Raw genomic sequence first — 12,956 nt, 5'->3', positions numbered from 1 at the left:
AGTGAGAGTTTTATTGTATGGTTGGGATTCGGATACGCAAGGGTCAGTAGAGACCTCTCTCCCGCCACCGAACCAACTATCCTTCCTGCACGAAGGATGAGAATAATGAACCCCTTCTCTATCTCTGCTTCCACTAATACTCTCTCTTCTTTTCCTAATCCACATTCTTCATCATCATTTCCACAACAACAACAAGTACGTTCTTTCCATTTCTTACATTAATTATGCATTTCGTATTTCGCATTTCGCTTAATCACTCATTAATCACGTCATTTCCATGCTTTAATTTAGCGTACACTGCTGCAAAATCGGAAAATTCAGAATCTGTCGAACCACGAACGTAGCTTGAGGAAGCTTACACTGTTTACTTCAAATTCGAGAAAGAGGTAATGTAGATGTTACTGATTATTATTATTATTATTATTTGTATTTTGTGATGTGAGGGTTTGTTTTTCACTTCTAGTGTAGCTATCTGAAATAGTAGATTTGAATGAAATTGCGTGTTTGGATCTAAAAACAGGAAAACTTTGATATGTGCAGCCAATCAAGAAGCCGAAGAAGCTTTTAAGAAGACTGTTGCAATTGATCATCTCATTGATATGCTTAGGGAAGCTAATCCTCGTGAAGTATGATTTTCTAACTTACACTATCTTTTTTTACTGGAAAATTGCATTTAACTATTTAAATTTTATAGTAGATAGTTATGTTTCATGATTTAAGACTCAATGTTATGTATTAGGTGGATAGCTGGTATGCTAGCTAACAGTGGATGAGCTTATAACTGAAGATAGCGGATAAAAACTAACATACTGAACCCAAATTGTTTGGTAAAATTAGCAGTTGAACTAACCGATAAATGCAAAAATAACACAAATATATTTTAGTTCATATTTAATTTTTTTTTCAACGAAGATGCAATGAGTAAGATTGAGAAAGAAAATTATAACCTATAAGCTCAAACACTAATTGAAATAGCTTATAGAAAAACGCGATAAGTCGGTAAAAAAATATGATAAGCTTGTGAGAAAAAAATTATCACCAAACAGGTCTATTTAGTCATATGAGCTTATAAGCTATAAGTTATCTGCTATAATCTTAAAATTTTGTCTTGCCAAACTGAGCCTTAGTATAGGTACATGTTCCATGCAAGAGGAAAATATTTGTTTCTAAAAATTTAAAAATTATATGGATTATTTTTGTACAAAATGTGCTGAGAAATTTGCATCAGAAAATATGTACTTGAAAGAACTTTATTTAAGCTTGATACTATAATATTATTGATCATAAGCCATTGTAGTAATCAACTTATGATATAATACTTCGGAAAACAAATAAAAGTTATTAGTGAGAGATGAGTGTTGCTATTAATTGATAGATTTTGGATGAGGTTTGTTGATATTTGCTTCGTTTGAAAACAGCTTGAGAAACTCGTTCTTGAAAACATCCTTGCTTTCAATCCGGGCTTCTGGATACGACTTGCCGCAAGATCTGATACTTGCAAGTCTGAGGATGATAAAGTACGCTTTTAAATCTCTGTCAGTGTTTCTATGGACAGTTTCTGTATGGTTCTTTCATAATTTTCACACTATTTTTATTTCTGTTTATTGTTGGTATGCAGAAAGATTACGAAGAATTGGCTTCAACGGTTATGAATGTGGTGGATCTTGTGGTTAACAAGACTAAGGTATATCTCCCTCTTCACTCCTTTGAGTATTGTTCAATGTTGGTTTTATTTTCTTCATTGCTTCTTTGGACAATAATCTTGTTACTATGTACTTGCTTTGCAGGAAAAGATAGAGTCTGCAACAGATGTCCTGAAGGGAGTGTTAAAACCTGTGATTAATGATGAAGGAGAGATTTCTTGGCCTCCCAAAGATCCTCAGGCACTCAAATTGATGGAAATGGTGAGTACTTTTGTTTCTCATTGATTTTAGCAAGAGTGGCCTGTTTCTGCATTTCTGTATTCAGTGACAATTGTAGTCAGTCTTGTTAACATTAAGCTTAATTCGCCTTCAGGTTTTGTGAAAAATCAATTAGATGAGACTTAGGAGGCCAAATGCCTATAACAGTGACAATACTAATCAATGTGATAGGTACTCAGCAAAATCGAACAACATAATATGCCTGTGCATTCTTCTAATTTCTCTAATATGCACACTTGATTGAAATTAGCCCCATGTATTTGTGATGGAAGGTGATTGGCTCTCTGCAACCACAAATTTATATATATAATCTTTCTTCACTTCTAAATGGCCAGCTTTTATTTTGATAATTTATTTTTGCCAATGGGTTGTTATGACCTTTAACATATATTTTCAGCAAATCTTGTCTAACTATTTAAAAAATTCATCATAATCATTAGGAAATAAATCAAAGGGAACAAGCAGGACAGCTGGATGAAGGTTTCCTTGCTGAAGTTAGTGCACAACTAAGACAAGTGAGTCTGTTTTTCACCACTGCTTTTTGTTTAACCTGTAATAATTTAATTTGTCAGTAGACACACTGTGCTCTAATAACAGTTAATGTTGCCTTTTATCTATACTGTCCTTAGAACTCATTAGCTTTTATATGTCAAAAAGATAGCAAGTGCGACAGTTACTATTTTCATTCTATGTTTGGTTTGGTGTGTATTTTGTTTATGATATGCACTTTATATGACATACACTTCTATATCTCACTTTTTCTATTGTAATTACATTACATATTACTTAAGACTAAACAGTATGTTGCCTATAATGAGCAGGCAAAGGGAGATGGTGATAAGCCTGGGCTTGAGGCTATGTTGCAAAAGGTCTTGCAGCTTTATGCTTCCAACTCTCTCTCAAAACGCACTTATGCCATGAAAGGTTTGTTTATAGACGGTGGTGTGCCCTATACAGAGTTTATATCTGAATAGATGATTATTTGCTTGTGGGAGCATGACACTAGTCGTGTACAGGGTTATGTTATCTTCTTTTTTTTCTCCATGTTTCAAGCACTTAATTGAACAGGAGAAAAATTGGGAAATAGGACGAGTAGGAAAATAAACTTGATCAAATTAAGATGATTAGTAATAAAACATTTCACAGCTGGTTTGACAGGGTTGCTTTTATCACACTGTTTAACATTGCTTATGAAGACATACTTATCAATATAATATTGGAAACAAGGTTGCATATATCAATTTTCACAGCTGATGCATAGAAAACAAAAGTTTAAGACAAACATTTTCGTCATAATATTGTCTTCTTGGCTTCTTGCTAGTCAACATATCTTCATGGGTTGGAAGGATTACTGAATTTTTATATTTAATTTAGAATGTCTTTGTATTGTTCTTGCAGGGAAGGAAGTTTTGAAGGATGAGCAATTCCTTGAAACCATAATCCAAGGTGTCTTTATCATCCTAATCATTTATGCTATAGAAAAAACATCTAATTGTAAAGTTAAATATAAGAATTATATCCCTTGTTTTCTAGAAAGAATTATGTTGAATTTGGCTTGAACTCTTTTTCGTTTAAGTGTCTTCATTTTATGTGTATGTCTGCATCATCTTATCTCACTGTCTATTCCAATTGGGTTTGATCTAACAACAGTCTTATTTGTATCGTTTTATGGTCCTGAGTACTTGCTGAGACATCGTGTTGTATGCATCAACTATAGTGATAGAAACAAATATTTGAAGGTCATTGGTAGTTATTCTAAGTATGACATCCTTGAATTTTCTCTCGTGTATTGAGACTCCTGTATAAGGAGGTCTCTAGCCCAAGTAGCCTGAACTCAGTAATGAAGTTAACATGTGAAGTTTTATAAACACTAGAGAGAGTGAGAGAGGTATGAATCTTTGCTCTTGAGCGCTTGAGAGAATCTGTGTGATACCTCCGCATCCTCTCTCTTTCGTGTATTGGGACTCCTGTTTAAGGAGGACTATAGTCCCAATAGTCTAAAATCTAAATACGGTAAAAAAGTTAACTTGAAAAGTTTTATGTATACACAAGAAAGAGAGTGGTATAAATATGTTTACTGAATATTACCTGTAATTCACAAGAACATAGTGAAATATGTTTACTTTTTCGTCTGAGGATGTAGCCCTTGATTGTAGGGTGAACCATATTGATTTTGCTGTGTTCTTGTGTGCTCTATATTCTCGGGTTTTTTTTTATCTCGTTTGTTTCTGTTTCTTTTTTTCTTTCAGTGTTGTTTTTGTTTTGCTCTTTCGTCCAAGTTTACAAATCATCTGCCACAAAACTATTCCTAATTTTCAATTATGGATTCTCTTGTTGGATTTTCGTCCTCCTTAACGATGAACCGGTGGTTCTCTTGTTGAGAGGACCAAGGCAGGATTGATTTGTCGAAATATCTCTTATATGGATTGTTCATTCAATTTGGTTTGATAAATTTAAAAGGTAGCTCAAGTTGAATATGTATGAAATCATGTAAAAATGTCATTGTTGTTCAGTTTTTTAAAATATGAAAAGCATCTTATAACATTTCGATTATATCTAAAGAGTAGTCTAAATATCTTAGATTATGTCTTAAGATTAATTTCCACGTTTCCTTATATATCATAATTCATTTCCTTATTTAATTAGAACTATAAGACTAACCCAATAACTTCAACATGATCTCAGAGCAGTTCTTTCCTCCATGACATGTCTTGTCATTATTCTGCCATCTAGTTCTTGACATCTGAAGCTTTATTTTAACATCATTATCTCCATGATTTTTTTCTTGGTCAATCTGGCACAAGTTTCAGCCATGCTTTCTCTTTGAAGTTCTCTTTTTGTTAGTCGATTAATTGTTTGCCAATTTTTCAAGCTGTCCCATTACTAGTCTTAGGATTGGCTTCCACGTTTGCTTGTATATCATGATTACAATTTACAAGAAACATTAATCATGTCTTAGGATTGGCTTTTATGTCTTCCAATTTTGTTGGTGGATTATGTCTTAGGATTGGCTTCCATGTTTTCTTGTATATCATGAGTATTTCCTTATTTAATTAAGAGTCTAGTCTTAATGTAAATAAGGGTTAGTGTTTTGTATCCTTTAATAACACCAAACTGATCATTCATACCGATATCAATATAATCAAGAGTGTGATTTCTGATTCACCTTCACCGTAAACCAATATGACTTACTGATTAAGAGTCATAGGAGACTAGATTATATGAAAGGAGTTTTGACAAACTGATAAGCCTCCTGTTTCCAGTATTATAGCTTCTGGTTATGTGCCCTGGATAAATGTTTTTAGTCTTCTGTTCACCCATAAGTCTCAATGTTGTAGATGGTATATCTTCTTTATGTTTGTCTGATCTAGATTAATAGTGTATCACCTTTTATCTCCAACTTATTTTACATATCTTGAATCAAGATCAACTATTTTTGGGTCCCTTCCACAGCTCCTGAAGAAGAATGGAAAAATATTTTGATCAAAGGTTTGACAATTGGTGGTGGGGATGTTTCACCAGAGGAGCTCTATGCTGTCTTGAAGAAACGAATGGAGCGCACTTTAATTAGAACTGTGAGACAAAGCTACACCTTTCTACATTTGGTTCATCTTTTTTCCCGTCTCCTCCTTAACTGATGTTGTTCATTTGATTTGTCCATGCTTTCTCTCCTCATTGGCTGCTGGTGAAAAACAAAGGAGGGAGGTTCTTACCAACAACGGATTCTGACAGAGTACCTGAAAGGTATCGAATCTAGAGCGCATGAGATTGTTCAAGTGCTTCAGGGCCAGGGGAAACCACAATAGCATTTCTTCATACCTGGAGATGGGTGGGCAGCTGGAATGTCGTAAGCCATGGCAATTTCTACATGATGCTAGTAGTGATTTATGATTTTCAGAGCAAATCAAGCTAATACATATAGTGGAGAGCTATAGAATTCTGAATAAATATATATACGAGTAGTGACGTACAAATGCAGATCAGTGGATTGGCATCATAATAGCATATATCAACTTCCAGCTAGTTTTGTGCTGAAGATTATAGGTAATTAATTTGTCCTGATGCCAATGTTTGGGGGGTAAAATGTTGTATATTCATTCATCCTACAATCTGGCAATAAAGTATTCTTCTAGATTTGTTTACTAGCATATGGAATTGTGAAAATAGGAAGAGAATTGGTTTGTATGTGCTTACAGTTCTCTTGCAATCAGCAGCAGCATACATACTATATAAACATGTCAATCACAATGACAATGAAGTGAGCAAATAAGCTAGCACTATTTCCTAAAATACATTGAACATAGTCTACTTAAGCAATGAACTGAAGCTAGTTGGATAGTGGATTATTAATATCTCTAATCTCTAAAATTCCCTCCCAGCCAGGTGAATATGTATTGTTCGCAACTTGCACATTATTTTTTCAAAATTTGGGCAAATCAATTCTTCAACACAGTAAAAGTCTAAAAGTCATTTTCTTCTCTAGCATGTTTAATCGTGATATACACAAGGGTTTCTTAGAAAAATTACCCTGTATGATGATAAATTGTAAGTTTTGTTTAAAGACAAGGTTTGTGGACAATTTTGGAACATAAAGGACATTTTTAAAGATGGTGGAAGGATTTATTTTGTTGTTCACAACCCCCGTCGATGTCAATAAAGTTCCATTGAAACAAAATATGAAGGTGGGTTTTAGCAAAGAGCGTCAACGTAATATTTCACATTTTTCTTCAATAAAAAGCATCATTTTTAGAACAAATGGATTGCTCAAAAGTAAAGTAGCGTTGTGGAGCTCACTCATTTATGAAAAATTGAGTCGTTGTTGCGTTGGTTTAATCAGTTTACACATATGGCCAAGTTAGAATAATAGATGAGTGTACTTAACTGGTTTGCTTAAAAGTACTTTTTTTTTTCAATTCGGTATTCAATTTGTACTAACATTGAAGTGAAGTCGAACGGTTCTATGTCTATCTTCTGGCCCGTGTTTCTTTATCTTCAAATAATTCATTTAAGATCATGTGAATTAAATAACTTTAAAAATTAGTACTGAAAGAAGTTACGCACAAAAGTATGATGCGGATCAATGTACGATACATTTTAGAAGTCATATATAATCAATCCCACCATTATAACACAAAAAAGAAGGATCAGCCAGATCAAAATCCTTCAATTACATCATTAAAACAGGGGAAAGCTACTAATGAAACCTAAAAACACGGATCTACGAAACTAAACACCAATAAACAACAACGAAGTAGTTTTCAAATCTAAGAACTAGTAAACTTAGTGACAGCCTTGGTACCCTCAGAAACAGCATGCTTGGCCAATTCACCGGGCAGAACAAGCCTGACCGCGGTCTGAATTTCCCTTGAAGTGATTGTTGGCTTCTTGTTGTAACGAGCAAGTCTGGATGATTCTTGAGCGAGTTTCTCGAAGATATCATTGATGAAACTGTTCATGATACCCATGGCTTTGCTTGAGATACCAATGTCTGGGTGAACTTGTTTCAGAACCTTGAAGATGTAGATCTTGTATGTTTCAACGCTCTTCTTGCTTCTCTTCTTCTTCTTCTCTCCGGCGGCTGAACCACCTTCCTTTGGAAGCTTCTTTCCGGCCTTTGGCTTCTTCTCCGCCGGAGCTTTCTCAGCGACGGTGGACTTCTTCTCCTCTGCTGGTTTCTTCTCTGCTGGCTTCTTCTCTCCTTTTGGCGCCATTCAAAGGATTGAGAACTTGGAACCTCGAAAAAAGTTAGGGTTTCGATTTGGGGGAATTGGAAATGTAGAATGTGTGTGTGTAAATCCTGAATGTTGCGGTGGTTTAAATATAAGAAGGCTCTTGTGTTTCTATTGGCTATTGAGGTTTCCCACGGATCGATGACGTGGAGTACTTTCATCCGTTATATTCATTCCCAACAACAACATTAAAATGGACGGTCAAGATCGTGTTTTGAACTCAATAATGATGCGGATCGATGAGCTGGCTTTGAAGCGCTTTTTCTATTCAATTTCCACTTTCCCGCAATTGATTTTCATTGCGCGAAGGCAATGATGATATTGGTTTTGGAGTGTGGAAAAAAAAGAAGAAAAAAAAAATCATTGCGCGCCCAAATGGACATTTTCAGTTTTCTTTTTTTGGTTGTTTGGTTTGAGTCAAAGAATTACATGGCTAGGGAATATCTACATTCATGTTTATGTTTGTTATAAGATTGAAAACAAATTATTTTCCCGTATAGAAGGTCTTAGGACTAGAATAATTTCTCATAATCTCCATAATTCTCATGAATTTTTTCTAATGTAAGAAAGTGGAGATATACATCCCCAAAAAATTTTGGGTCTTGCTAACCATTACCCTCGTGGCAATCGTTAAAGAAGTCAAAAGTAGCATGTTTGCATTGTTTCAACAACATTTTAATTTTTAAAAAGATAAATTTATCACTTTTTACCATTTTACAATATTATATTTCTATTTTTATCCTCTTATTCAATGCCCCAAGGACAATTGTTAGCATTCTCCAAAAAAAATTATAGATTTAAAAAAAAAAAAAAAACTATATATATACAATTTTTTGAGGAATGTAAAATTATGAACTAAACACTTAAAAGAATACCGAAGAATCAAATTTCAATTTCTTTTACTCTGAAGCAAGTTATTCTTGAGAGTAGTTTTTGAGTTTGTGAAACAAACACCCCTCGATAGAAGGACATTCTCACTTTTCTTTTCTTTTTTTTCAAACAGAATGGTTTTTTTTTAAATCAAATCCAGTGGTAATAATTTTGCGAAAATTATTATTTTACTTTTCATTTTGAGAGATCATTTTATATTTCCAGTAATTTTATAGTATAATTAAAAACTCATTTTATTTTATAAAAAAAATCTAATTTAATGAAAATTAAAAATTATTTATTTTAAACAATTAAAATTATAGTAGTATACCAAAAGGTGAAGGGAGTATACCAAACCAAATATTAAAATTATAATAATGATTTTTGTTAATCCTTCGATTCTTAGGCGAATGAGGCCCAGATAATCTGATATGTCTATTTTTTTTGTCAAGTTGCATACTAGTTAGAAACTCAAATTACTTTTTTTAAACAATTAAAACTATAAGATTGTTTTTTAGTATTTCGGTTCTTGGGCGAATGAGGCCAAAATAATATGAGATTGACTATAAAGTAAGTTTAGTCTAGCTAATAATTGTTCTAGTTAAGAATCCAACTCGGTTTCTTCCCACCAATCCATATTTTAGTGAAGCGCGTTAATTACTTATGTACATTCACTTGGTTTATCACAATGTTATTTTATATATCATTTTTTTTTGTCAAGCAACATACTAGTTAGAAAGTCACCTCTTAATATGAATAAATGGATAATCCGTGGTTTGAGCTTTAGATCGTGCATATCACAATATGCCTTTTAAATGAGCCATGAAAGGGCTAGACCCCAAGCACATAAAATTAGAAACCTAAAGGCCATTAAGGCAATAGATATAAAGGCGGGAACCGTGAGATGCTTATTGGTGTAAACCTCCTCCAACGGGTTGGGTTAATGCGTACATGAATCGTTTGCGTAAAGAAAAAGAGATAATAAGATGTGGTGGAGTTATTAGAAGCAGTGATGGAGAGTGGTTAGGTGGTTTTGCTAAATATACCGGTTGTGGGAGTGCTTATTTGGCGGAATTGTGGGGAGTTTGTGAGTGATTGAGTTATGCTAGGAGGTTGAATTATAAAAGATGTATGTGGATTCCGTCGTGGTTGTCAATGTTATTACTTTCAATGCAATTGGAAGTCCTAGTGGTGGATCGTTAGTCAAGAAGATTCGTCGGTTAATAGAAATGGACTGAGAGGTTGTGGTGCACCACACTCTTACCGGAAAAGCTAGTCAATGTCCATATGCTTTAGCGAATCATGGTTATTCTTTGGGCTCATAGACTGTCTTTTACGACTCGTGTGCGGCTCAGTTTTATTATTTGTGGTTGCCTAATGTAATGTGAATTTCTGCTCCTCATTTAGTTTATGTTTAGTTTTGTTCTTCCGGGCTAAAACCATAAAATTAAAATATGAATAAAGCATATGCAACATTAGACTAGCAGAACTGATTCCATGGCAAAGAGCGATTCTAAATAACGGTAGTATTGTTAAAATCTCTCCTCCAAACTAATTGTAAACCATGAAAGAAGCTTCAAGCCTCAACTTCTAAGATCAGTGGACATATTATGTCGCCAAACTCAAACATAATTTCACCATTACTATTTAGCACTAAACATGGGAATCCACCTCGTTTCCATAATTGATTGGGAAGATTCTCTCACTTAATTTAGCCCTAGATTTTTTTTTCCAATCTATTTAAATAATTGTCCAACTATATATTATCTATCACGCAACAATCATGTCAAGTAATGTTACACAGATAAAGTATAGTCATTACGAAGATAATATAAAAAAATACTGATTAATTTTCAACTATATTCTCTATCCCGGACAAGGTTTGTTTTTCAGCTTCAATTCTCATCTTACTCTTAAAGGATTTAGTGACTCAAATTGAGCAACATATCCTGGTAGGCTAGTACTAGAAGGTCCACTACTCGTTTTGTATATTTTTAAGGAAAACACCTTATATCTTTTTATTAGATATTAAAGACCAGATACATGGTGGTGGTGCCTCATCAAACAGATGGAGACTAGCTAAGAAAAAGGTTTCTCGAACAAAAGTATGAGCGTCTTTATTCGTCCGTCTCTGAGAGAACTCAATCTTAGGCTCTGTTTGGATTGATGAAACGTAACGGAACGGAGCGGAATGGAATGGAGTATGGAGCCTATTCCATTGTTTGGGTATTTTATGATGGAGCGGAACAAATTTACCTTTCCATTGTTTGGAAAATTAACGGAATAGAATGTGTTATAGCTTCTTATACCAATTTTACCCTTGTATTAAAATAATTACAAAATATACTATCCTTTTAAATTAATTTATTCCATCAATCCAAACATAGCCTTAGAGTTTTCAAAAAACAATTTACAGCAACGCCTACATTCATCGATAATTGCTCCAAACTCGAAGATATCGTTACTTCCTTTACTGTAATAGTCTACAACCTTCTTGGCACATCCAATTTGAAATCCACACTTGTTAGTTGTAGACTCCCCACCCAATGCATAGTATACGGCAACCCCATAGCTTTTCCTAAGTCCGACGAACACGAGATTAGACCACAAAATTTTAGTCATAATAAAGTTCTCGGAAACATCGCGAATACACATACCGAATCCGACACATTTCAACGCCAACGAGAACGACACATCTACATTACACTTTAGTCTACCTACCTACGGATTTCTCCGCCAAGGTTGTACAGACAGCATAGAATCCTCCCGGCCAGCTGTTTTAGTATCAGCAGTGCGCAGGCCATTATTAGAGGCAGTTGCCACACTCAACTGTTTACTGCTGTTTGCGGTTTTCCACCCCTGCAGCAAGTGCCTCGCGTGCTCTGGAATAGTTTGACAGTTTTCAGTTACATTTTGTATTTTCTTTGATTCTTTATTGGTCTATTGGAAAAATAAGAAACATTTCATTGTGTCACAATCTTCTCCGAGGATGAGTATATGGTTATTGCAGATTCCTCATCCATCACTTGTCATTGTATAATATGATAACAATCCACATTGCAGCAACCCTAGTTCCCCAAATTAGTTTCAGTTAGATTTTGTTGTTACAACTTGTTGAGTTTGTTATCAACTAGCTAGTCCTTCTCTTGTATCATTAGTTTTATTGATTATACTACTGCAAATAAAATAACAAGGAAAGAGAGCGATTGACAAAGAAAACTAAAAAATTTGCAGGACTTTTTTTATCAGATTTTCCTTCAGCAGTTTCTTAACAATTTGCACAAGTTTGGGATTCTACTGCAATTTTATTAATTGTTGTTAAGTTCTATACATTTATACATAGTCAATCACTACTTTAAATAGGAATTCAACTTCATCTCTTTGTAAAATAGAAACATTTTTGAAGACCAATATCATTAAATCACCATTTTCATAAACAAAAAAGATCAGAAAGATCCAATTACTTCATTACATCTTCAAAAGCAAAAAAAAAAAAAATTAATTCTTCCTAAAATCAGATCTAAGCTTTCTTAGGAGACTTTCCAGCCTTAGTAGTCTTTGGCTCCTTGCCACCAGTATTAGCCCTTTCAGTCTTCTTAGGCAACAGAATTGGGTTAATGTTCGGAAGAACACCACCATGAGCAATTGTAACACCAGCAAGCAGTTTTCCAAGCTCTTCATCATTCCTAACAGCCAACAACAAATGCCTTGGAATGATTCTATTCTTCTTGTTATCACGAGCAGCGTTTCCTGCCAATTCAAGAACCTCAGCAGCGAGGTATTCAAGAACTGCAGCTAGGTAAACCGGAGCACCGGTGCCGACACGCTGAGCATATCGACCTTTCTTCAGGTAACGGCCGATTCTTCCGACTGGGAATTGGAGTCCGGCTCTGATGGATCTTGTCACCGACTTCTTCCTTGGACCTCCTCCCTTCCTTCCACCGGCTCCTTTCTTTGTTGTCTTGGTGCTTGCGTCCATTTTGAACTGAGATTTTGAGAGGAAAAGAATATTTGAATGCGAACAAGAAAGAAGAAGAAGAAGTGCTTTGGATTGGGAATTTGATGAATGATTTCGGGTTGTTGCGTGTGATTTATATACGAGAAAGGTCTTGTGTTTCTATTGGTTGGTGAGGTTTGTTGCGGATCGATGATGTGGAATTCTTTTAATCCGTTAATTACATATGACGATGGACGGTCAGGATCTGAGTTTGTAGAAACTATTACGCGGATCGATGAGCTGGACATGAAACGCATTTGACGACCTTCTTTTTTATTCCTTGTTTTCGCGGTATATAGTTTTGATTTTTTTAAATTTTAATTTTGATTTTATGTGTGCCCCTTGCCAAACCAAGTAACAAACTCATTAGGGCTCTCTTTGGTAAAAATAGCGGATAGCTGATAAGTTAGCTGATAGTTTTTAACTGATAAGTTAGCT

The 12,956-nt window shown here is 34.6% G+C and overlaps 3 protein-coding genes across 4 annotated transcripts; 1 reads left to right on the top strand and 2 right to left on the bottom strand.

The window, feature by feature from the left end:
* Window positions 1-6,117, top strand: LOC11443582 (uncharacterized). Of its 2 annotated transcripts, XM_024781188.2 has the most exons (11): window positions 2-195; window positions 292-386; window positions 521-626; window positions 1,419-1,517; window positions 1,619-1,684; window positions 1,788-1,904; window positions 2,363-2,437; window positions 2,744-2,846; window positions 3,321-3,368; window positions 5,376-5,497; window positions 5,621-6,117. In XM_024781188.2, exons 1-11 carry the CDS (start codon window positions 97-99, stop codon window positions 5,726-5,728), a joined length of 1,038 nt encoding a protein of 345 aa, XP_024636956.1. In that variant the 5' UTR covers window positions 2-96; the 3' UTR covers window positions 5,729-6,117. The 2 variants fall into 2 exon arrangements, with proteins under 2 accessions (XP_039689619.1, XP_024636956.1); XM_039833685.1 differs by lacking the exon at window positions 1,419-1,517 and having other exon boundaries at window positions 1-195.
* An 849-nt stretch (window positions 6,118-6,966) lies between these two features.
* On the bottom strand, window positions 6,967-7,725 carry LOC11442767 (probable histone H2B.1). The gene has a single exon (XM_003606962.4). It carries the CDS (start codon window positions 7,631-7,633, stop codon window positions 7,187-7,189), a length of 447 nt encoding a protein of 148 aa, XP_003607010.1. The 5' UTR covers window positions 7,634-7,725; the 3' UTR covers window positions 6,967-7,186.
* Window positions 7,726-11,875: 4,150 nt separating this feature from the next.
* On the bottom strand, window positions 11,876-12,573 carry LOC11438704 (probable histone H2A.3). The gene has a single exon (NM_001424923.1). It carries the CDS (start codon window positions 12,498-12,500, stop codon window positions 12,042-12,044), a length of 459 nt encoding a protein of 152 aa, NP_001411852.1. The 5' UTR covers window positions 12,501-12,573; the 3' UTR covers window positions 11,876-12,041.
* Between the last annotated feature and the right edge of the window lie 383 nt (window positions 12,574-12,956).

This window comes from Medicago truncatula, chromosome 4 (genome assembly GCF_003473485.1).
Source record: "Medicago truncatula cultivar Jemalong A17 chromosome 4, MtrunA17r5.0-ANR, whole genome shotgun sequence".
In the NCBI taxonomy this organism is placed as follows: domain Eukaryota; kingdom Viridiplantae; phylum Streptophyta; class Magnoliopsida; order Fabales; family Fabaceae; genus Medicago; species Medicago truncatula.
This window is presented reverse-complemented; position numbering and strand designations above follow the sequence as displayed.